The sequence below is a fragment of the Triturus cristatus genome, chromosome 4_2 (assembly GCF_964204655.1).
Source record: "Triturus cristatus chromosome 4_2, aTriCri1.1, whole genome shotgun sequence".
NCBI classification, from domain to species: Eukaryota; Metazoa; Chordata; class Amphibia; order Caudata; family Salamandridae; genus Triturus; species Triturus cristatus.
In genome coordinates this window covers 270,292,502-270,318,280 of record NC_140586.1, presented here as the reverse complement: position 1 = coordinate 270,318,280, position 25,779 = coordinate 270,292,502, and the positions used below count along the sequence as shown (strand labels likewise).

General features: G+C 46.2%; 1 protein-coding gene across 1 annotated transcript in view; it reads right to left on the bottom strand.

The window, feature by feature from the left end:
• Nucleotides 1-25,779, bottom strand: part of ABCD3 (ATP binding cassette subfamily D member 3) — a 310,675-nt gene that overhangs the window by 4,461 nt on the left and 280,435 nt on the right. The window contains exon 22 of the mRNA XM_085601490.1: nucleotides 14,516-14,572. Within this exon, the coding sequence (XP_085457616.1) occupies nucleotides 14,516-14,572 (57 nt within the window). The remainder of the gene's footprint in view (nucleotides 1-14,515; nucleotides 14,573-25,779) is intronic.

Below are 25,779 nucleotides of genomic sequence, written 5' to 3'. Positions count from 1 at the left end.
TTAGGATATTTGCAAGACCAACTTAATTTCTGGGTAAGTTAAATTGAATGGATGTTCAATGTAGAAGGAGATTGGTGCCCTAGATAGCTAACATTTCATTAAATGGCAGTGGTGTCCTTAACTAGATTAAGATGTCCTTGGTGCCTACAGACCTGTCCACAGAGACAGAACACTCAGATTCTCGAAGCAAGAGTGACCAACCCCGTTCCATTAGATTAGACTTTGGAAATATTCAGTTGATTCTTACTGTGCTTGCTAAGGCCCAAGATATTGTTTCCAGAATTTTGGCCTCAGTCAGAGTAGCTTTCCTTCCACAAGCCAAGAGAGGATCCCAACACTACTCAAGATCTCTGGGTTCTCAACCAGTTCTTCTGTCAGGTGTCAGATTCGCTGACAAATGAGGACTACTCTACAGCGGTGTCTTCATTTGGAACCCTGCAGAGTTTGAGAAAGTCCTATGAACGCCTAGAACTTTAGACTAAAGTTACTTCATATTGGGAAGAATCCGGAGATCCAGAACTACAAATGACTATTACTCTCACTGGTCTAGGTGGACTAGCTGGTGTAGTAGATACCATGCGGATCAATTTCTGGCACCTTTGTAGGATCTATACATGTTTGGGTTTCTCATTCAGAACTCTAAATAATTTCTATCTAGCAATTTTTGCAGGTCATTCTCTTAAGATTTTTTGTTATAGTGCCTTGAGCATGACCCAGATAAGAAAGTTACTTTTCTTCAGTAATGCTCTTTCTAGTGAAAATTCGACCTTACTACAGATTTGTTATCTTTTTAATTCCCTCAAGCACCAGACTGAATCAGTAAACTTTTTCCAGAAATAGCTCCCGCACACCGATAGGGGTGTCCAAAAGTGACAGCACAAAGAATAAAGAGCATACCCCTGCATGTTACCTTGGTTAACACACAAAGCTTTTCATGTCCTTACAGGAGGAGCGTTAGTAACAGATTAGGAAATAGGGTGAGCAATGAATAATTCGCGGTTAGATGGAGTACCCACCAGAAAGAGTGCACCTTCTGATGGATACTTCGAACTACAAATTCCTCACCATTTGAATAGACACCGAGCACTATCTCACAAAAAGGTGGATGGCCTGAGGAGTGGACTTTACCCTAGAAAATGCAGTACAACGGAGCGGGCTTGTGAGTTAATAATGCCTGGTTGATAGTGTGGACAGATACCCACAAAGCCACCTGGCACATGTCCAGCACTGGAACGACCCTGGCCAAAGCCATAATGGCAGCCTTAGATGTTAGAATGAACCCAAATGCCCTTATATGGCTCTGTTTTACCAGGGCATGGCACATTTTTATACAGAGAAGGATCCATCTTGACAAGGTCCATTTTTGTACTTTTCTACCCTGCTCTGCACCAGAGAACCACACAAAATGTTTATCGTCTATTCGGTGCTCCTTAGTTTGATGAACATAAAAAGAAAGGGCTCTCTACGGGTCCAACCAGTGAAGCTTCTCCTCAACCACCTTAAGCAGACAGGATGCCATAGTCCAAAGCAAAACTCTGACCAGAAACAAGGTGGTATATGGTGGATGCACCAGCAGTGCCTGTAGTTCACTGACACAGATTACTGAAGTAATTACAATGAGGAAGACTGACTTAAGGATCAATAACCTTAAACAGCAACTGTGCATAGGCTCGAAAGGCATGCGCATTATAAAAATAAGACAGACCCAAATTTGGGTCACCATTTGTCATCACACAAGGAGCAAGAGAAAACATATATGTACGTTTTTTTAAATATGTAATACAAGTAGTGACAAACAGAGGGTGAGATCAGGCAAACAGAAATGCTGAGAGGGCTAACAAATAACCTTTAATGGTGCCCACAGAAAGACCTAGTCATGCCCAAGAAGGAAAATCTGAAGTACTTCAGAAAGCGTAGTCTGCAGCAGATTGACTGGACAGTCCTCGCAAAAGGCCACAAACAGCCCAACATCTAGAATAGATCGATTTGTGGATAGATTGCGAGCAGCCGAGAGGGCATCCACTACTTCCTCGGGTAGACAACCTCCTCAGCTGGTTCCGCTCAGTTTCCACACAAGGAGTTGCAGGGTCATATGTAAAATCCTGCCATGTTGTTGGGAAAGCAGGCCCTCCCGCTCCCGAAGAAGTAGGCAAAACATGGGGCAGATGCTCTGACTCAGCAGTACCAGATTGTCCAAGCCAAGTCGGGGATTATAAGAATCCGCTGAACCCGGTCCCGCCTTACCTTCTACAGAACTCGAACAAGCAAATAGAAGAGGTTGGAATGCATACAGGAGATTGGAGTCCCACAGAAGGTTGAATGCATCCTGGAGAAAACTTTGCGGCAGAAACTCTAAAGCAAAACATGCTTGACAATGAGTGTTCTCTGCAGCAGTGAAAAAAATCTATCCAAAGCAAGCCAAACATGATTGAAGATGCCTTAAACTATCTCTCTGGGTGCACACGCCACTTGTGGTAAGCTAGCTTCAGTCTTCTGAGCTGGTCTACCCTGGCGTTCAAGGACTCTTCCAGATGGTTGTCAAGGAAATTCCCTGAAAGTCCAGCCGGCACTACAGAGTTAAAACAGCACAAATGACCCCCACACCACCCTGTTTGTTGGAGTACGACACAGCAGTTGTGTTGCCTGTTAAAACTTGCACAGGATTTGCTTTGATAAACGGGAGGAGGCGGAGTGGGGGTGGTGAGCATTCTGCAGTTAGAATAACCACCAGAAAAATTGTTACCGAAGGTGAGTAACCTTTTGATCTGATGGAAACCTTTGAATAGACTCCAAAGCAATACTCCCCTAGTGTGGTGGGACTGGATTATTAAATCTGAAAGCTGTGAAGGACAGACAAGGCAAAGGGACCATCTCTCCTAATTTCTGAATCAAAGCAATAGTGTTGGCGAAAGTATGGAGAGAGGATCATGTAATTGCCTTGCAGGTTTAAGTCACAGGAGCTCCTCTAACCAGAGCTGAGGTGGAGGACTCAGCCTTGGTGGAATGAGGCCTGATTTCTTCAGGAGTGTCTTTCTTCGCTAGAACATAGATAATCTTGATGCATAAAGTAAACCAGGGACACAGATCGCTTCTGCACTGCCTTTCCTTTTTTACAACTAGTGTAGCCAATAAACAATTGGTCTTCTGATGTGTGGCTGATGCAGAAGCTGTACTCTTGGAGTCATACATGAGAAATCTCCCCTCCTCCTTGGTGGGATGCAGTGGAGGGAAAAAGAATGATAGGGTGATGAATTGTCCCTGATGGAAATCAGACACCACCTTTGCGAGGAAAGCAGATTTAGGTCACAACATCATATTGAATTGTAGAAACACATAAACCGGGCTCACGCAGACAAGGCCTGGAACTCAATGACTTTGCAAGCCGAATAGATGACAACAAGGAAAACAGTCTTTAATGTCAAAAGCTTCAACTGTGCATGGGCTCAAAGTGAGTGCACACGAGAAATGTCAGAACCAAATTAAGGTCAATACAGAGGCATTATTATGGTGGTTGGCAGACACATGTTTGTCAAATCTTTCAGAATTGTAATCAACACTGAAGACTTCAACAGGGAGGGTTCATCTGGTAAACAGAGAAAAGCAGTCAGTGCTGAGAGTTATCCCTTGACCACAGCGACTGAACAGCCTTGTTGCACCTCTTGCCATACCAGGAAACAAACTTGTTCCATCTCACATAGCAAATGGATTTTGTGCAAGGGTGAAGTGCTGAAAGGATCACATCCATTACTTCAGCTGTAGCTGAAAGGCACTCAGATTTCTCCAATTAATCACCATGCATGAAGGTGTAGGCTGTGAGGACAGTGGTGTAGGACCTACCCCCCCCCCCCCACCCCCCTCCCCCCACTGGGCCAGCAGATCCATTCTGAGTGAAAAACAAAGTTGAGCCGAAATTAACAAGTACAGAAGTTCTGTATACCACGCCCCTCATGGTCAGTCAGGGACAATAAGAAGGACTTGAGCCAGGTTGTGAAGAATCTCTCAGAACCCAAGGAATCAAGGGTATGGGGAAAATTGCACACAAAGTGAAAAGCATCCCCAAGGCTTCCTGTGATGGATTCTGGAGGGCTCTGAACTTCAGGCAGTGGGCATTGTCTTATGTGGTAAAGAGGTCTACGTAAAGTGTTCTTGAAAAGATAAAGGGGTCTTGTACCATAAGCGGCTGAAGAAATCACTTGTGGTCAGTGAGACGATGATCACTGATACTCTAGACCCTGGTGTTCAGCAGACCTGCCAGATGGTTAGCCACCACACACAGATGGTGGGCCCAGGCCAGGCTTCTCAGAGCCTCTCAACAATCAATCAATCAATCAAGACATTTATAGAGCGCACTACCTACCCGTAGGGTCTCAAGGCGCTGGGGGGGGGGGGTGCCGCTACTGCTCGAACAGCCAGGTCTTGAGCTTCTTCCTGAAGGAGGGGTGGTCTTGGGTCAGGCGCAGGTCGGCCGGGAGGGAGTTCCAGGTCTTGGCGGCCAGGTAGGAGAAGGACCTTCCTCATGTAGTGGCTCTGCGGATGCGTGGGACGGCGGCGAGGGCGTGGCTGGCAGATCGGAGGTGGCGTTTGGGAGCGTAGAAGTTGATGCGGTTGTTGAGGTAGCTCGGGCCTTGATCGTGGAGAGCTTTGTGTGCGTGGGTAAGGAGGCGGAAGGTGATTCTCTTGTTGACCGGGAGCCAGTGCAGGTCTCTTAGGTGTCCGGAGATGTGGCTGTGTCGTGGGATGTCGAGGATGAGTCTGGCTGAGGCGTTCTGGATGCGCTGGAGTCTCTTCTGGATCTTGGCGGTGGTTCCGGCGTAGAGTGCGCTGCCGTAGTCCAGTCGGCTGGTGACGAGGGCCTGGGTGACGGTCTTCCTGGTCTCTGTGGGGATCCACCAGAAGATCTTCCGAAGCATGCGCAGGATGTTGAAGCACGACGAGGAGACGGCGTTGACTTGCCTGGTCATGGAGAGGGAGGAGTCCAGGATGAAACCCAGGTTGCGTGCGTGGTCCGTCGGTTTGGGTGCGGTGCCCAGGGCGGGGGGCCACCAGGAGTCGTCCCAGGCGGAGGGCGAGGAGCCCAGGATGAGGACCTCCGTCTTATCTGAGTTCAGTTTCAGGCGGCTCATCGTCATCCACTCGGCTACCTCTTTCATCCCTTCGTGCAGGTTGGCTCTGGCGGCGGCGGGGTCGTTGGTCAGGGAGAGGATCAGCTGGGTGTCGTCGGCGTAGGAGATTATGTTGAGGTTGTGTTGGCGTGCGATGGCCGCGAGGGGGCTCATGTAGACGTTGAAGAGAGTAGGGCTCAGCGAGGATCCTTGAGGGACGCCGCAGATGACTTCGGTGGCCTCTGACTTGTACGGTGGTAGGCGGACTCTTTGTGTTCTTCCGTCGAGGAAGGAGACGATCCATTCCAGTGCCTTCTCCTGGATTCCGACGTTGCTGAGGCGCTGCACTAGGGTGCGGTGGCAGACCGTGTCGAAGGCCGCGGAGAGGTCTAGGAGGATGAGGGCCGCTGTTTCTCCGTTGTCCATCAGGGCTCGGATGTCGTCAGTGGCGGCGATGAGGGCGGTTTCGGTGCTGTGGTTGGCACGGAATCCGGACTGCGATGTGTCGAGGGATCCGTTCGTCTCGAGGAAGGCGGCCAGCTGTTTGTTGACGGTCTTTTCGATGACTTTGGCTGGAAACGGGAGTAGAGAGATGGGGCGGTAATTCTTGAGTTCGGTGGGGTCTGCTGTAGGTTTCTTGAGTAGAGCGCTGAGTTCGGCGTGCTTCCAGCTCTCGGGGAAGGTGGCGGTGTCGAATGAGGTGTTGATGATGTCCCGCAGGTGGGGTGCGATGACAGCGTCGGCTTTGTTGAAGACGTGGTGAGGGCAGGGGTCGGTCGGAGATCCGGAGTGGACGGAGTTCATCATGTGGACGGTGTCTTCGGTGTTGACCGGGGTCCAGGCGCGGAGGGTGGTGGTGGGTGGCGTTGCTGCGGTCGTGGCGTGCGTCGGTTGAGTGCTGAAGCTGTTGTGTATGTCCGTGATCTTGTTGTGGAAGTAGGAGGCGAGGGAGTTGCAGAGGTCTTGCGATGGGGTGTCGTTGTTTCCGGCGTTGGGGTTGGAGAGCTCTTTCACGATGTTGAAGAGTTCCTTGCAGTTGTGTGCGTTGTTGTCCAGCCGGTCCTTGAATGCAGTTTTCTTGGCGGTGCGGATCAATTGGTGGTGTTTCCGGGTGGCGAGCTTGAGGGTGGTCCTGTTGTCCGGCGTGGGTTCCTTTCTCCAGGCTTTCTCAAGGGCTCGGCAGTTCTTCTTGGAGCTCTTGAGTTTGTCGGTGAGCCATGGGGCTCTCTTATTGCCGGGTCTGCTGGGCGGGATCCTCAGAGGGGCGAGTTCGTCTGCGCATTTGCTGATCCACTTCGAGAGGTTGTCGGCGGCCTGGCTGGGGTTCGCTGAGCTGGCCGGAGGGTGCTGGCTCAGGCAAGCGGCGAGCTGGTCGGCTGTGATCTTGTTCCAGCTTCTTCGGGCAACCTGTTGCTGGTGGTGGTGGATCGTCGTTCTACTGAAGGTGAAGTGGATGCATCTGTGGTCCGTCCAGTGGAGTTCTGTGGCGTGGCTGAAGGCGATGTCTTTGCTGGATGAGAAGATGGCGTCGAGTGTGTGTCCGGCGAGGTGGGTGGGTGTGGACACCAGCTGCTTGAGTCCAAGGTTGGCGAGGTTGTCGAGCAGGGTGCTGGTATTGCAGTCGTTGTTGTTCTCCAGGTGGAAGTTGAAGTCCCCCAGGAGGATGTAGTCAGCGGAGGGCAGGGCGTGCGGGCTGACGAAGTCGGCGATGTCCTCGCTGAATTGAGTGCGTGGTCCCGGAGGTCGGTAGATCAAGGTGCCTCTGAGGGTGGTCTTCGGGTCGGTGTGAATCTGGAAATGCAGGTGTTCGGCGGAGGGTGGGGTGTTGTCGGTGCTGGTCGTGATGCGGATGGTGTTCTTGTGGATGATGGCGATGCCTCCTCCCACCTGGTTGGCGTTGCGGTCCCTCCGGGTGATCTTGTAGCCTTCTGGGATGGCGATGGCGATGTCGGGCGCTGAGGAGGCGTTCATCCAGGTCTCCGTGATGAAGGCAACGTCAGGGGCTGTGGCGTCTAGGAGGTTCCAGAGTTCGATGGCGTGTCTGTGGACGGAGCGGGTGTTGAGCAGGATGCACTTGAGGTGGTTGCTGCTGGTGTTCGGCTTGGCAGGTGCTGGTGCCGGGCAGGTCCGGATGCAGGTGAACTGGCAGGCGAGGCAGCTGAAGGGTCCGTGGGTGTGCTTCGGAGTAGCTCGGTAGCATCCCTGGGTCCTGCCGGTGTTTAGTGCGATGAGGGTGGCGGCGGTGTACGTCAGGCGGGTCGGTCGGGGTCCTCGAGGGCTAGGGGTCCTGGCACTGGGCGCGGTCCAGGCGCGGACGGGCGTAGACGGGCTTACCTTTGGCGCGCCTTCGGCGCACAATCGGCGCGCCCGCTGCGCGTGACCGCTGCGCGTTCGCACGGTCGCCATATATGGCGAAGTGCGCGGGTGGGCGGAGCAGCTGGGAGGCGGGAGCGGGGAGGGAACAGAAGGAAAAAAGGGGCGGGGTCGGCGGTGGTGGCGGGAAGCGGGGAGGGAAGACAGAGGGCGGCGACAGGCAGGGAGAGACAGGCAATACAGCGGGGGAAACAGCAATGAAAACAATACCAGTACAAATTAACAATTAAACACAGAGAAAGCCAATTAAACAATTACGCACAGAAAAAGACCAGGGGCACAGGGAGAGGAGCGCCGATCACGGACCACGCTGCTCGAAGGAGGGGGTGTGGTCACGAGGCGGCAGTCGGGCAGTGAGGCACAGAGGAAGGGGAGGCACACGCAGCAGCTGGTGGCCGTGGGGCGCGGGAGTGTCCCAGAGCTAGGACACACTCACCTGCGTCGCACGGTCGCCATATATGGCCAAGTGCGCGGGTGGGCGGAGCAGCTGGGAGGCGGGAGCGGGGAGGGAACAGAAGGAAAAAAGGGGCAGGGTCGGCGGTGGTGGTGGCGGGGAGCGGGGAGCGGGGAGCGAAGACGGAGGGCGGCGACAGGCAGGGAGAGACAGGCAATACAGCGGGGGAAACAGCAATGAAAACAATACCAGTACAAATTAACAATTAAACACAGAGAAAGCCAATTAAACAGTTACGCACAGAAAAAGACCTGGGGCACAGGGAGAGGAGCGCCGATCACGGACCACGCCGCTCGAAGGAGGGGGCGTGGTCACGAGGCGGCAGTCGGGCACAGAGGAAGGGGAGGCACACGCAGCAGCTGGTGGCCGTGCGGCGCGGCGCGGGAGTGTCCCAGAGCTAGGACACACTCACCTGCGTCGCACGGTCGCCATATATGGCCAAGTGGCCAAGTGCGCGGGTGGGCGGAGCAGCTGGGAGGCGGGAGCGGGGAGGGAACAGAAGGAAAAAAGGGGCGGGGTCGGCGGTGGTGGCGGGAAGCGGGGAGGGAAGACGGAGGGCGGCGACAGGCAGGGAGAGACAGGCAATACAGCGGGGGAAACAGCAATGAAAACAATACCAGTACAAATTAAAAGCGCCGATCACGGACCACGCCGCTCGAAGGAGGGGGCGTGGTCACGAGGCGGCAGTCGGGCAGTGAGGCACAGAGGAAGGGGAGGCACACGCAGCAGCTGGTGGCCGTGCGGCGCGGGAGTGTCCCAGAGCTAGGACACTCACGAACAAAGCTCAAGACCCAACTCCTCAGGTCCTCCAAATGCGATATTTGCTGTAGGGTGGAAGCGTCTGTTACAACCATGGCCACTGCTAGATGGGAGCAGAAAGGCCTTCCTTGCAAGAGGTTCTCCTCTCTTTCCCGCCAGCTCAACTCTGCTGAACCGTCCTTGGAGATCATAATTTCTTTCAGATTCCCTTGGAACAACTCCCTGTGAAGGCACCACTGCTGAGCCCTCACTTTCCAGAGTGCCTGAATGACCAGGAGGATGCAGGAAGCCAACAGACCAAGAAAACAACGGACCTTCAGGAATGGGACTTAAGTTTACATTATCAATATTGGAATCCTGTCCAGAATGTCATGTATCCTTCTCAGAGTAGGGAAAGCTCCAAGTGTGATGCTATCCATTACCCCTCTGATGAACAGAAGGCACTACAATGGCTCCAGATGAGAATTGGGGAGAATGATTGAAAACCTAAAGTTGGACAACAGGAAGCTGTCCACTACAAATAATGGAACATCAGCTCAAATGAACTGGCTTTATCAGCCAGTCTTCCAGATAGGGAAATACCACTATCCCTGACCTTCTAAGACGGGCTGCTACCACTGGCATTAACTTTGTAAAGATAACAGAATACTGGCTAGTACTTACCACAACCTGCAAGTACTTGCTTTGGCTCTGCAGGATCGGAATATCAAAGTATACATCCTGAAAGTCTAGCACTATCCAGTCCTCCAGGTACAGAGCAAATACAACCGGAGCCATGGACAGCATCTGCACTTATCCTTTCTGAGGAACCAATTCAGCACCCTGATATCGAGTATTGGCGCAGACTGCCTTCCTTTTTGGAAACTACGAAGAACCAAGAGTAGCGTCCATGACCTGTTTTTGGTCTGGCATCCGTTCTACTGTCCCTTTCTGCAGCAAGAGCTCTACTTCCTTATGCAGGATCGGCAGGTGTTCTTCTGGAATGTGAAAGGGATGGGGAGAATATCCCGAGGGGATGCTCGGGGACTAATAAGTTCTAACCCTTTTTAACACTTTGCAGGGCCCAGTTTCTTAAGTGATGGCTTTCCAGGCTAGTACAAAAAATTTGGACACCCTTCCTTCCACTGGCATGTTGTGTTCCTGTCTTCCTTCCCAGCAACTACTGCCACTTCCCTTCTACCCCTCCTCCCCAGTACCACAAGGGAGGGAGCTGTCTGTCCGGGCCTTTACCTTTCACTTGTTTTGTGCATACAAGGGGTTCCTGGCATAAAGGGCTGCAATTTACTATGGGAACTCATAGAGAAAGAGGTTGATTTCTTTAAGGGTTGAAGAGCTCCAGCACCGCACATCTGCCCAAATAGACTCGCTCCATCCAAAAGGCACGTCCAACAGTGTTCGGAACAGTAGTGGAAAACCCTGTGGACCGCAGCAATGAATGGCATCTTAGAGTAATAGAACTACCCAATGATCTTGCTAGGCTGTCTGTAGTGTCTAGGTCATCCAGCACTAAGCACCTAGAGGCATCCTGACCATCTCTAACTACTTTTGCAAAATAATCCTTCAGATCGTCCGGTAAATTTGGAACCACCTTGGCTGCCATGCCCCAGAAAGCATATGCATGTCTACCCAAGAGATAGGTGGTGTTAAGGGAGTGAAGGGCGAAGCAGCCCGCCAAAAAAGCCTTTTTGTCCTATAAGTGCCAGTGCTTGGACTCCCTACCAGAAGCTGTGTAGGGAAAGTTCCAGGGTCGATTCAGGATGAGGAGGAGCTTTCCAGAAAGGATTAGGAATGCCAACTCCCAGAGTGCTGGTCTGTACCAGCAAGCAATGCCTCTACCAATTGTCAGGGGACAGTATGGCTTTGCAAAGGGTCACCAAGAACCTTGATGAAAGCAAAAGTTTTAAAGCACAGGATGCCGCTTGTAGGATATTCGTAAGGTTTTTGCCCCACTGCAGGTAGTCTTGTGATTACACATTTGAATCAGTCCCCATGCCGTGGTATGTTGTGACGTATTGCCCTTCCTCTAAAAGGAGGAATGCCTCTCTTTTGGAGCGATGAACTTTGATCTCAAACAGAGATTAGGTGAAGACTGCCATGTCCCTGTCAACGCTGATGGCACCACCGCCATCAATACTGAAGGTGAAGCTGCACATGTGGTCAGGCCATTTTGCTGTGCATAGTCAAACGCCGGTGTTGACTCCGAGTAGGGCCAGCTACGACTGGAGCGAAGTTTCCAACAGCACCAGACTCAAATCCAGTGGACATGGAAGGCACCCAAATGATGGGCACAAGCTGGATAAAATCCCTATTGTGCCAAGGGCATCCCCACAATGAGGGTGTATGGGTCCACGACTGGTCCTATGGTGCTCCAGAGGGGCCTATTCATCATGGTATGTATGAATGCTGACAGATTCTTCCTTGGCACCGGATACTCTGGGAAAGAGGGCTTGCATGCCAGCTGAGGTGGAGGAGTGGGGGGAGGGGATCTCCATGAAAGCAGTGCGTCTAGGGAGGCTCCACTAACTATGACGGCAGAGACTGGGCTAAAACAGACTTGGATTTGGACCTTTGAGGAGAAAAATATTGTTTTATCTTCTTCTGTGCCTCCTCTTGTTCTTGGAAGATCTGGTGGACAGTGTCTACCTTGAAAGTGGCATGGACCTGGCTCTTGACCATTACCTCTTCATGTGGCGCCACTCACATCCCCTGGTCAGGGAGAGCAATCTTGGCTCTATACTCCTTGATGGACTTCAGGTGCATCTGCTGGCAGAGGTCACACGATGAGATGTCATACGCCAATTCAGAAGCACCAGAGACTTTCATTGTGCGGATCTGTGATGGACAATTGCTCATCGCAGCGACAACAGGGCTTAAAACCAGACCTCCGCAGAGGCACCTGGGGAATAATAAAAGATAAGGTATCTGCAAGTACATGTATTCAACCAGAACTACAGGTACTGGTGCCAATACTGTCAGAGTACATTCTGTTAGAGGTCTTTCAGCAACAAAAGTGACTGTCAGTGGAATTAGCTAGAGGGAAGGTTCTAAAACCATCAATTAAAGACTAAGTCACCTTTCCTAGGGTGAAACACATCTTTGTGCTCCTGCTAATATTAGTGAGAGTGGGGGAGAATGTTTTTACCTGTGTATTACTGAAACCCCTGTGAGGTGTATAGAAATAAAAAGTTTGAGAGAAATTTCACAGACACCTATGATTTATTAAGGAAGCAGCAACACCAAATAGTCACTCGCATTTTGCACTGCCGACCCAGGAATTGTTTTCATTTTCATATTTTCTTCTGCTTTTTTTTCTTTGGGTGAGGATGAGCATTTTTAGTGTGTCAGGAGCAGAGGTATACATATAAGGTATTTGGAAGGCATCCCATTGCCACAGTGTGCTCACTTTTGTTTTCTTGTTTGGAGGTTGTCCAGCAAAGGCAGACACAAAAGAGGAAATAATCTTAAAATGGTGGATGGTTGTTTCCTTTTACAATAACACGGCCAGCAGGTGTTATGTGATGACAGAGGGACAGCCTACCCGGACGGATTTTACGAATGTTGAGTCAACCATGACTTGAGCTCATTGAAGGATCGCTTTTCTAAAAATATTTACATAGTCACGGAACTCGGGATGATGACACAGAAAGAATAACACGAGGTAGAGGGGACGAAAGCAAGACGAGACCACAAACTACCCTAAAGACACCATATGAGCCCTGAAGAAGTCCTTAAATAGGACGAAACGCGTTGACTACTAAGAAGAAAGAAATTATAACTCCAAGAATAAAAGAATGAAGGACTATATAAAATTACGATCATTGGATGGAACTGCTCTTTTTATATTTTACTGTGTGCGGATCAAATCTTTCATGTAATTGTTTGTTGTGAAAGTTTTTCACTTTTTTAGGAAACCAAGGGGTCTTGTTTCCTTGATCTTCGCACCATAGAGTTGACAATGCTCCCGAGACAAAGAGAAGTGCTGTACTATATCTTAAACCTCATTTGTAAATCTTTAACTTGAAACCCAGTTTTTTAAAAAAAAATGTATCAATTTTTTCCCCGTGTATTTCCTTGATTTGCAAAAAAAGTGTAGTTGTAGATTATTCTGCATCTTGTCATAAATAAAAAATGCAAAAATGCACTTCATAAAAAAATCTTATTTTATCTTGAAGTTTTTTACTTGCATAGTCAAACTAGAAGATGGATGACCAATTATCAATCTTTCTTTCAGCAAACTTGTACAAAATGTTATGTAATGCTCACTACACAATTTAAAGAATCTAGCATTCAGTGGGGGAATGCCATTCTTTGCTGTCGCTGGGTCAGATAAATCATGGTTATGTCTGGCTTCAGAACTTGTAACAAATCATGTCGTCAAGACTCAATGCACATAAGTGGCTCTGCCCTCAGTGGGTTGCATGAACATGAATCATGCACAAACTCAGAGCCCCTCTGCCTGGGCCATAATTAGGATCACTTTTTATTTTTAGCCAAATAAGCACACGAAGTTGCATTGCTTCATTCTGTGCTTTGGCATGTGACTGGTCTTGGTGCCTCTTACCAGTGAGCCTTTTCCATAGTCTAACACTATGTTTAGGCTCACTGACAATGTAAAGTTTTAAAGTGACGACATTTGAAGCAAAATACTGTACTGTAGGAGAGGTCATCTTGTCAGAAATAATTTAGTGAAACATGATCTATAATTAGGGCCACTGTGAAAGCATATCTGTGCAGATCCAGCATTTTCCAGATTACTATAAATGTACAGCACTGTCCAAATAATCCTCATTGGCTGCATAAATTACAATAAACTTGCTTATAGCTCCAATGGATCTAAGGACATAAACATTATCAAACATAAACATTGATATAAACATTGCAGCACACAGAGCTCCTTGGAATGCCAGACACTTTGTGAAAGTCAATTGGTCAGACAGTGAATCAGGTGGTAAAGGACTAGTATTAGTCATGGTGCAATAAGTGTTTTGGGACCCAATAATGAGCCAAGCACAAAGAATTAATGTCCCAGGCATTTCATTCTAAAGAACTAGTTGAACTGCCACCAAAAGAGGATTTTGAATGTCCTCTTGAAACCCTAGAGATGACCTCTGCAAACAGGATGGGCCTTAATAGGAATTCAAGAATAGTTGTGAGCATGCCCAGGGACTGCACGTGTGTGTCATTTGCTTACTAAACTATTTGAACATTTCTCCCACTAGGTATATATACTCCAAGAGATTGAAAAGTTTCTTGAATTCCCAATGGGATGTCAGCCTAATTTCTTGGAGGAGCTTCAATTATCGCAGCAGAAGTATCCGATTTAGGTTTGGAGTGAAATCTATGCACTTTGCAAGATTCTTCCTCTTTTATAATTACATTCCATAAAAAGCTTTAAAGGCTCGTAAAGTCTCTCAGACATAGTAGATACAGCGGTGAATGGTGATTCTTCTACACTTAAAACAAAATTCACAGTTGATTTACTGATAATTTTAAGCATTTGCCAGACATTACCCATCGGTTTACTGCGCATGCAGGGGCATCAGAAATATCTACACTACAGATATTTTATGGAGCTCTAGTTTTGAAAATGTTAACACGACAAATAGATCACAAACCTGTTGAAAAAAAACACCAAGCAGATGGTAAAACAAGGATAAACATTATTGAACAAAGAGGACTATCTGAACAAGTTTTTTCAATAATAAACTATCTCACACAGGGTACGCATACAGAGTTTAAAAGACTGAAAATTCAAAAACTACGATTAAAACTAAGCTATAGAAACACTCAATTGTGTACAGATTCTAAAAAAAATGCCATACTATACCTCGTGATGCTTCCATAGGGATTTTCTGTGAGACACGGTAAACAGCGTAATGCCAACCTACACGCAAAAACAAATATGAAAGATACATGGTGACATTACTCTGACTCAAGTCAAATGAATCCACCAGATGTAAATGAGTTTATGAGAACAAGTAGTAGTATTGCTGGAGTATTCTTTTACATGACCTTGTGAATTTGCTCCAAAACATAAAATGGCAATTTTCATGGAATATTCATATACAATTGGAACAAACAAAAAGGACACTACCCTCTTTGCACCACTACTTAAAGAGAGTTGGGTATTATCGTGCAGATTCACAAAGGCGTGTAAGAGAATGTAATACTACATCCCATACTCACTTGTGAATCGACCCCGTAGAGTTCTTGTTTATCGCAAAATAAAATTTCCTTTATTAGATTCATCTTAAATAAAATTAAGAAAGAATATCATTTTCATATCAAACTAGTCATTTAGCTATATTTCTAGGACTTTTTGATCGAAATAAAGATTCACTGGCTATATTTCTAGCACTTGGTTCACATCTGTGGTCAAAATAGTATATACCTGTAATAGAGTATTACTACACTGTGAACTTCTCCACATAGGGTTAAGTGCAACACAGTGGAGTTAAAAACTCGACACAGATTCACATTAGAAAGTGCATATTTCAAAATCTCACAAAAAGGAAGTGAGCCCTCACACATTTTTGTAAGAGGGTCAAACACCAAAGCAGGTGCTTGCAACACTGGCATAAAAGACACAAACACGCTTTTGTATATTAGGAGACAGATCTCTAACTTCAAAGAAACCATAGTTCATCATGTGGAACTAGCCAGTTATTATGAAACCACAAAACTGCTTTTCTATACTTACTATACACCAGTTCCCTCAAAATCTCCCAAATTAACTGGGACATTTCATTGCCTGAAACTTCTCCTTAATTCGAATGCAGCATAATGGTTCCCCTTAATTCATATATCAGGCCTCCGATGCAAACGAAACCTGATAAGAGTACTCTACTTTCTGACACAAATTCAGAGGTATTGCACCTCCCCTTTCCAAACATTAACATTAATATGTATATACACTATTTGAAAGAGAAGAATGGCTATTTCCCACAAAACATTGATTTCCTCATCACCCAAACCACAAAACCATCTATTTCAACATTGTAACAAGCAGCACATGAAAGCAGTTCATAACAAACAGATACAAATTTGATCAATCATGACCACAATTTCAAATCAAATCCAATGCAAGAATCATATCGCAGTCAATGGCCTGATCACCATTAAATTCCTTTCTCCTTGAATAGTGTAGTTATGAGAACTCCAAGTTATTGACAGTATCATACAATCTAGGTTATAAACTTAAACAAACACTGTTTTAAATGCTCCCACTTTTTCCTAATGTTTTTTCTGGGTTGATTTGTAGCATGTTGGTACCAACAGCCAGAATATTTAGTGCAGCTTGCAAACTAACGGCTGAAAAATCCAACAAAACTGTCGTCGGTGTACGGCATAATATGTAACAGTTGGTTATCAGGTCTCGGAGGGCATGATATTGAATTCATCAGGGCCTGTTCAATATCAGCAGTAAATACACGGAAAAGAGTAGGGGCTAGGACACACTCCTGCTCTAGCACTTTCTTGATCGATACTCAATTTGATAAAGTTTCATCCTTGCTGAGTTTGACTTCCACCCAACTATTTGAATAGAGGGCAATAATGGCAATCAGTGTTTTTATCGGAAGGCCCAAAGTACAACATTTCTGTCATAGCCTGGAACTGTCCATGCTGTCAAATAATTTTTTCATAATCTATAGAGCAGGTGTGCAAGGCTCGGTTATTGATCAAAGTTGAGTGGATTAAGTGAGCCAGCGCTATGAGATTGTCAGTGGTCCCAGTGTTCTTTCAGACCCCCGTCTGAAACCATGGGATATTTGTCTGCGAGACCCAATTCTGCAGGTCTTGTGGAACTAACGGAGCCAATAATTTGGTATCCACATCAAGCAGGGCTATCAATCGATAATTCGCAGGGTTGTCCCTACTCCCATTTTTATGAACTAGGACGATGTTTGAGCCCTGCCAGGACAAGGGCAACAGACCGGTTAGCAGGACTTTGTCAAACAAACTGCTCACTCCTGTATTCCAGAATTGAGGGTTCTGTTTTGAAGACTGCTGCGGGCAAGCCAGTTGGCCCCAGGGCGCTGTTGCTTCAATTATGATCTTTTGTATTACTGCAGACTTGGTCTGGATGGAGCTTTGTCAAGAGAATGGCTTGTCTGAGTTTATTGAATATGGCAGTGATGGTGCTTGCTTGGGCCATGCCGATGGCAAGTTTAGAGCGTTGATGGTATTGCTATACAGGGCCAAAATGTACGTTTCACATGTCAGGCTATCTAGTTGATTGTGCCTCAGTGGATTAGACTGCACTGTGAGCTAAATTACTCACTTCCAAAACAAGCATTTACAATGCAATAGGTCTTGCAATTACATTATTTTGAGCTATTGGCATTGTAAATGTCAGGTTTTTTCCCCCCTTCGTGAAGCATTAATCAAATGGTGTAATGCAAAAACGGCAATAGCTCACTTTGTTGTAATTGCGAAATCTATTGCATTGTATTTGTACTAGTGCGAGTTTTGTATTGTAAATGGTCCTAGCTTTTATTAATGTTTTTTATTTTTTATCACATTAATCGAATGCTCGACTGCTCCTCTGGGGACACACTATAGCTGCCTGGTCTGGAGGTATCCCCCCTTGCGAACCTGCTCGAAGGCCTTTCTTTTCGGTGCCCTAATACTGGCCCCTTCACTGAGAAAAGGGTGCAGTTGGACGATTAATTTGTCGATGAAAAACACACTACCAGCAAAGAAGTCACGGAAGGAAGAGGACTGTACACAAAGGGCGTGGCATGGAGACAAAAACCACACACACACACACACACACACGACTACTGCAAAGCAATAGGTCTCGCAGTTACCAAAGTTTTAAGCTATTGGCATTGTAAATGACAACGCCTTTAATTTATGTTTTTAAAACAAAAACAAAAATAAAAGACATTGTTATTTGCAATGACAATAGCTCAAACTCGCATAAATGCGCGGCCTATTGCATTGCAAATGCTTGTTTTAGTAGATCCCAAGGTCCGCCCTCTTCAGCTCTGCTCTGTCTCAGAAAGTGGCAGGCAGCTGGACATGGAAGGGTGACAGTTCATGAGTTTCCAGCAAGGCCGGACTGTTTTACCGGTGGCCGGCATGGTTGTTGCCGTTTATGAAGCTAGTGGGGGACCGATTTTATTACTGGGGCCGGGCTGGCCACATTTCCTGCTTGTTCTTTGTCCTCGGTGCAGTGTTGTGTGGCATATTAGTATCCCTAGGATAAACCGCCCTAGCCATTCACCAACACGCTGCAGCCGCGTGTGCCTACAAGCCGTTGTTCATGCCTCCAAGACGTTGTGCAGCTGAATCGATTCAAACGCACTGGTGGAGCCTAGTAAGGTGTTTACACATATACACAGACACACTCGCACTCATTTTCAAACACACACACCTACAGAGACACATACAGACACACAACACAAGCACACATACAGACACAAAACACATACAGACTTACAACACACACATACAGATACACATTTCACAGATACACACAGCACACATTCAGACACACAGAGGCATACAGCACACAGACATGTGTGCACGTGAATCAAGACCCGAGAGCCGTGCACGCCCGGCAGTGTCCGTGTGTGCGTTGGCTGGAGCTGGCTCCACTGCATAGCGCTACAAAACGGCGTGAACGAGCGGAAATGACAGAAAACAGCTTTTAAAAATACACGCACCTGAGTCAATAACACAAAGGGCAGCATGGCGGGAATAGAGACACGAGTCCAGCTGATGGTAGAGACAGTGGGGCGCAGCTTGCAGGCACACGGGCCCACGGTGTGAGGTGACTGGTAGTGCGGCGGCACTCCGCCTTTCATCATTCCGAGGCCAGTTACTGGAGTTACTATGATGCCTTGCAAATAACAGTGTGGCCGACGTTAGTGCTTAACAGACATACCAGGGTGCGAGAAGCGCTGTCTAGGGCACTAAATAGAGACACAAGTTCGGCTGATGGTAGGGACAGTGGGGGGCGGCTTGTAGGCTTGTCTTGGTCTCTCCCTGAAGGTGTGTGAGACCGCGGGCTCTTTGAAGAGAAACACATGTGCATCAGAGTGGCCAAGGTGGAGCGGAGGGAGGAGGTCGAGCAGAGCAGCGAATGCTGTGGGAGGAGGAGAGAGGAAGCGTTGCCACCTGAGTGCACAAATCTGCCTGAACATACAATCGCAACTCCTGTTGTGACCTGCCCCTGAAGCATATGTCTGCGCAAGCAGGTAGCAGATCGCTAGGGAAGTGGGCAGGAGGAAGAGGACGTGGCAGATGGGGACAGATGTAGCTAAAGGAAAGTAAACACGCGCCCTCAGGGAACCATGTCGGACCTTTGATCTCAATCTTCACCTGAACAGCAAATGCAGCGAGATAACAATCATGGACCTGTTTACACAAAAGCTCAGAGGAGTGTGAACACGACTCCTTGAGATAAGAAATTGCTTCACGACAGCCGAAAAGCAGACGATCCTCTCCGGATGGGCCGGATGAAAAGGGGAAAGGGCGTCAACAAAAAAAAAACTCATTTCCAATGGCAGGCCACCGTTTAGCATGAAAATGAGGGGCGGGCTTCAAGTCCCCTTCTGAAATCTCCTCATCCACAAGAAGTCTCGCAGAACGAGCAGCGCATGCGTGCTGCAATGCTAGACGAGACCTAAAAAACAGCTATTAGCAGGTATTGCTGTTTTAAACACAAAGATCCAGGTTTTGATCATGTGCCACCTGCTTGGTTTCCCAGACTAGCTTCTTGCATTGGGTCTGTAGTTCGGCCTTGCATTGTTCTACACCTTGAGATCCACTGCTGATTGATCTGGCTACTTTTGCTATCTTTTCTTTTTCAATGCGTAGACTAGGTGTGTACCATGATGTCAGGCCATAAGCAGGAGCAAAGGAGTGCTTACATCATTTGTCACTTGTTTTGCTTTGCTCAGGCTGTAATTTATGCATAGCATGATCCCTAGTTGAAGAGCTACAGGGTGGACGGTCAATCACAATAGAGTTTAAATAATTAGTACGTTCATCGCTGCAGCTGTCAGCCCATGCCGGAAGGTGCTTTTTGGCATTAAAGGACACATTTATGCAGCTTAGTCTTAGAGAGGAGAAACCTTCTCCCAATTGCTTGTCACGATTTATCTTGTAACCCTGAATCTGTAATACGGTCTTGAGGAAAGTGATCAGTTGCCAGCAAATGGTCTATCTGGAAAGCAGTCAGCTGGTTAAACAGCGACAGCAGCAACTTTTTAATAGCAACAGCAGCCTTACCAAGCACACAAAAGAGAAAGTCACCAACAGACAATCCCCATAGGTTGAATTATGCCTAACTTGGGTTACACCTAACAATAAGAGCATAAGAAGGACTAAAACACATTTTATCTCAAGAACCAAGTCTAATCAGCAAATAACCACCCAAAGACAGAGAGTTGGACATGAATTGAACATTTTCCTATCCTCAGTAAATCCCAACTAAATGAATCAATGGTAATACTTTGTACTATGCATGAAAAATATGATAGCTGGATATTACAGCTACAATGCCGTTCAAACCTCTGTCTCAAACATAAATCGAGTTTGAAGGCATGTATTCACCTTGACAAAAATAGCTGCAAAAAGAATTGTCCATAGCAGTTGAGCCATCTTGCAGTCCCAATATTTGCTGCTCCATGCCTATGAACACTATCGATAGAGTGCATCCAATCTGGCTCAAAATCACTAATGCCTCTCTTCAACAAGGGGGTGTCATTTAAGGATCTCTAGGGGAAAAAAAAGGGGGGGGGGGGGGAGGTTCAATGGCAGCCTGGAAATCTGGGGCAACCAAAGCACCTCTGCATTAAGTACCTGGTCAAGATCATGAAGCATTGCATTTGTTCACAGCTCATCATATACATAAAGTAAACTCCAAGAGGATCAACCAGTTGGGCCTTGGCGGGGCCAAAGCACAAAAGTTATCTGCAGAAGTCTTAATTGCAGGGACACTTTGCGGGGTGCACGAAAAGGGGGAGGGCATAAACTTGTTGAACTATATAACATACCCATTGATTGGAATGTGATGAGTGCCAGTGATACAAATAACAATGAGTTCAAGCCCTTCTAGCGCGTACAGTTACATGAAGGGTTAAATTAAAGGGCCTGGCAGCAGTGGAGCAGAGTGAGTAAGAGGACTAGTATTGCTCTTGGTATGCTCTTCCCCCATAACTACCACGGTCCCGTAAATCACGAAAAGATTCAACCAACTGACAGATTGTGAGGATTGCCTGTGACGATAGGCAAAGCTCCTCAAATAACAATGAAAGTTCCAATACTGTTGGTGAAATTGGCAGGTGGGGAAAAGGAACACCAAGGAAACACCAGCAGCGCTACCTGGCTTGAAAAGTTACAAAGTAGAATCTGCTTTCTTGACAAACCATCATTCTATATCAAAAAGCATTTCCATAAGTGAGGCTTGAACATATCTGAAAAACCAAAGGGCACACATCCAAGAGTGGGGTCTGATGCCAACTCAAGTACCCATAGCCAGAGTGGCACAACTGGGGATATCCAGGCCATATGCCAAATATATTTGACCATGCCTGGTCATTCTGTATTGCCTCTGCAAGGGTAATTCAGAGGTCCTGGGGCAAAGCAGGTAAAGTCACACATCATTTCCTAGAGGGCCTGGGTGGAGCAACCAAGAGGCAAACAACATTAAAGGATCGGCAAGCAGGGCTAGCTGATTCAAAAGAAAATAATAAGTATTTTTGATCATATGGTCTATTTTTCTTTAATTATACGCTCAGTGAAGCAATGCAAAAATAACTGATTGCTCACAGAGGTCTGAATTTTAAGGCCTTCAAAATTAAGGTGCTGTGTCAAGAAAGTTGTATCACCTGGAAATTAGAAAACTCGCTGGCGGAGTTGAGCCAGGCTTGATCCAGGCCTCTATAAGAATCTTAGTGAAAGCTTCATTGAATGGTAATAAGGTATATGAAAATGAGATCGAAGGGCTGCAATGCGTCTGTCAGAGGTTCCCCTTGAACTCATATGTACGTAGCTGTAAGTCTAGCACCCCTGCGGCTCTGCATACCACCAGAGTAAAAGAAGCATTCTCTTTGTAGGGGTACATAAGGTTAATTCAAGTCTGCCATAGGTGACATGTTTAAGTCATTGACCTTTTCTTGGTCAAGATATAAGCCAGCTTCAGTGGAATGAGTGGGGAGCAAATGGTATGACTCCTAATTATCATATTTATTGATGGGATCATTCTCAAGACCATGAAAGCATCGAAAAGCCTTTGGAAACTCTGCCTTTAAGACAAGCGACAGGAGGAGAGTCTCTCATCTTGAGGTTGAGCTTTATTTATGGTGTAACACAACAAGGGACTCTCCCCTAGATGAAGTTGATTCCGAATCTGCAATTTCTGTCAGAGTGCCTGGAGCTTCTAGAGTCAAGGGTGGTGCTGACAAATGAACAACTGGCATGGCCTGCGGCAAAAAAGTCAGTGCTCAACTTGAGACCCTGATGAATAGATGGAGCAGTAAGGTGCACAAGGGTAATCTGGACACAACTTGAAGAGCATGGCTGTCTTCAAGACCGGAATTAGTTGCTAAATAGACAATGTCTAGGGATAAAAAAGATGCAGCTCCAGAAGCATAATCGGTCAGAGTCGGCCATAGAAGCTCGAGTCGGGCCTTTAGAGCACTGACTACTGGACGTCTGAGTGAAGCTTGAACATTGAGGAGGCGAAGAACTCTTTGAGCTTTTGGTATTTACTCTTCACCTTTTTGCTTGCCTACATTTTAGGATTATTCAAAGATGATCAATGGCAGCAGGACCAGTCTCGAAACCTGGTGCTTGGAGTCAGGTGCAGAGACACCAAAGACAAACATTGTGCAGCTCTGTTATAGAAAGTTTCTTGCAACATACGTGACATGGTTTTAACAGTGTATTTGTAGGGGACGACATCCCTGCAGTGTCAAAAGTTAAGTTAGAAAACATTAAAGAGTTTGATAAATTGGAGAAAGTAATCACCTCATGAAGGGCACGGAAAATGTAATGAAGGGCAAAGAAAAAGAGAACCTGATGACAGAGTGCAGGGGTGGCACCAATATGTGGCTCAGTGTGGTCCTCTCCAGAGGTGAAATGACGTCATGACAGAAGCATACAACACCACCTGCAGGTAAACCGGAGCTACTGCAGAAGCTTCTAGTTCAAGTCTGGCACCTAGGGACTTTCACAAGGTGAGGAATCTGCAGTGAAAAGGATCCATCTGAAGTCTAGATCTATGAATCACAACTTTCAGCTCATATTTAATGTATTCACTTCATACTTGGCTAAGAAATACTCAATTCACTCTTCCTCATGATGACTTTTCGGACAACCCAGTGGGGTATTTTTTAAAATACTGAGCAAACCTCCGTATTATCAAAATATTATCTTATCCACAGACGAGTTCCCCTCGTACCTTTTTGCTTCCACATCAACAAAACATTTCTTAATGCATGAACAGAATCTCGCCAACTTTGTTAGTATGCTGGTATCACTGGATGCATACGGTTTGCTTTAGTTTTTTTAAATTAATGCACTGACTGGACAAGTAATTAAACAGTCTTGACAAAGCTCCATGACCTATACACCAGATTGAAACGTGTGGGCCTTTCTACTGGGTTGCTGCAATTAAGACCGTTGCACACCTTCAATACGTTTTGGATGAGTTTATCTATACAAGGATAGTCCTTTACTGATTTCTTTTTCTATATTTTAGTTTTTCACAAATGGGAGAAAGGTTTGATAACAGTGGAAACCCTGGAGCCACGAAAAAGTATAACAGAGTATCAACTGGATTGTTAATTTAGCTCAGAGTCCTTGATAATGTGAAATAGTATGCATTTGTTGGGGCTAATGTGGTCACATGGCTGGGAAAGGCGTGCCATCTTGGCATGTTTGACATTTTTCTGTCCTACTTCTTTTTTTACACCAGTGGACTCTGCAATCCGAGCTCACTGGAGTGTCCTTTGTTTAGTTTTCTAGCACACCATGCACTGCTAGCCAGCTCATTGAGTGGTGGCCGATATATATAACCATATAACAAGCCCTGTATGAACACCTGTCTCCAACTCCTTTATAATCGGCAATTTGTGACACCTAGTTACCGATTATAAAGACAAGATGTCAGAACTCAACTGTATTAAGTTATTGCAGTCAAGCTCTGACACCACAATGCTTGCTGCCAGAGCTAGCCGCCCAGGTGAAAGGCAGGTCAGGCCAATGGAGTAATAGCGGTTTAAAGCAACCAAAATGAAATATTGCTTTTCATTCTTCTGCTCTATTTTTGTAGCTTACAGTGACTACCAGAAAGAACAATATTATTTTTTGCATTTCTTAGATAATTATACAACAGTTAGAGTATTTCTGCATGTTTCTACAGATTGTGAGCTACTGCAGTTTATAAAAAAAACAGACTTGTTTTGAACTAGCTCTAATATAGTCTTGCAAAAAATATATAACAGGTTTGTGATGGGGTTAATTTTGCACTAGAGGTTCTATTTGTGTTCTTCATGTTTCAAACATGATTGCTCTTTTATATGTAAGAGCTACGCACCAAGGTTTAAAGTGGTTTGTGGGAAAGATGATGTTGTGACCATGTATTATATGAGATAAAGTGCCCCCTGCCATACATGAGAAGAATATTGCAAGTTACCTCGGGAGTTCCATAACCTTATAAAGGAACACAGCCTTTTCCCTCATCCCGCCAAATGGTTATGTAACTCCTCTGTAACTTGCAATACCCTACTCATGTACGGCAGGGGGGACTTTATCCCTTATATAAAACACTGTGGGGTGCCCAATGTCAAGCATCAGCAGATGATACAAGGGGCTCAGATATTTTCATTTTATTTCTATGAGATGAGGCGTCTCATAGAAATAAGCTCTATAAAATCTGTGGTGTCCTTACTCTGTTATCTATGGTTCGTTGTCTGCTGTGAGTGCCATGTTCAGTGTGTGCTGGATGATTTGGATATCATGTGCAGGATTAATGGTATCTTGGGAAGAACATGAGAGTATTCAATGGTGTTGGGCTAGACATCATGTAGAAACATAGTGCTTATGAAAGAGTCTGGCACAGGTTGCAGTTTATATACAAAGCTTAATTACTTTATCCCAGCCTCTCGCTCCATGGGAAAGCCTGGGAAGATGAACTCTGACCTGAACGGCAGTGTTTAAGTGCTACAAGAGAACCTTCATAGAGATCACACTGGTGATTAAAATAAAGTAATAGGTACATCAAGGAGGTTTGTAGTTCGCACTAGGTGCACATTTTAAAAACTCACTCAATTTTGTAACAAATAGGATCCAGTCTGGAACATAGAAAAAAAAGAAAAGACTAGTCCTTGCAAACATTTGCCAGACTGTTCAGGCAAGAGTGCTTAGTAAATGTGTGCAGAGATGCCCATGTTTCTATCTGGCAGATGTTCAGTACCGGGACTCCGCATGCTAACGTAGTGGTCGCAGTCTCAGTTCTGCTGGAACCAGCACACAAACTCTTGGGGGGTTGCTTCTTGGCCAATGCGTACAAGATTTTGATACAGAGCACGATCCATCGAGAGATGGCCTGTTATGTACCACCTTCCGTTTCTGGGCTCCGACATACCCCATGAAGAGTTGTTTGTCCAACTGGAATTCTTGTGTGTGGTGTTAGAAATTAGGTTTCTAGTTGGTAGAGGTATGCACCCTGTCCAAGCAGGAATTGCAGTCTTAGTGAGGATAAGTCAGATACATACTATAGGTTAACCTGTGCTCACCCTCATGTAGCTTGGCATAGAGCAGTCAGGCTTAAATTAAGAGGCTGTGTCTAAAGGTTTTGTGCATTATATCAAACAGTAAAACAGTAAAACACCACAAAATTACCTGAAACCGGTAAAAGAAATATATAGAGATTAATTTTTATAAATAAAACAAGACCAAAAAGACAAAAATTCTATTAGTAGAATTTGAGATATGAATCTGTTAAAGATTAAATGCAAAAATTGTGCATAGAAGCAGTCAGCTCTTAGAGAGTTAATTTGTAACGCTGGGCCGGGACAAAGTCAAGAGTTCATGCTGACCGCGATGGAGCCTGGGCTGGAATACAGGACCCAC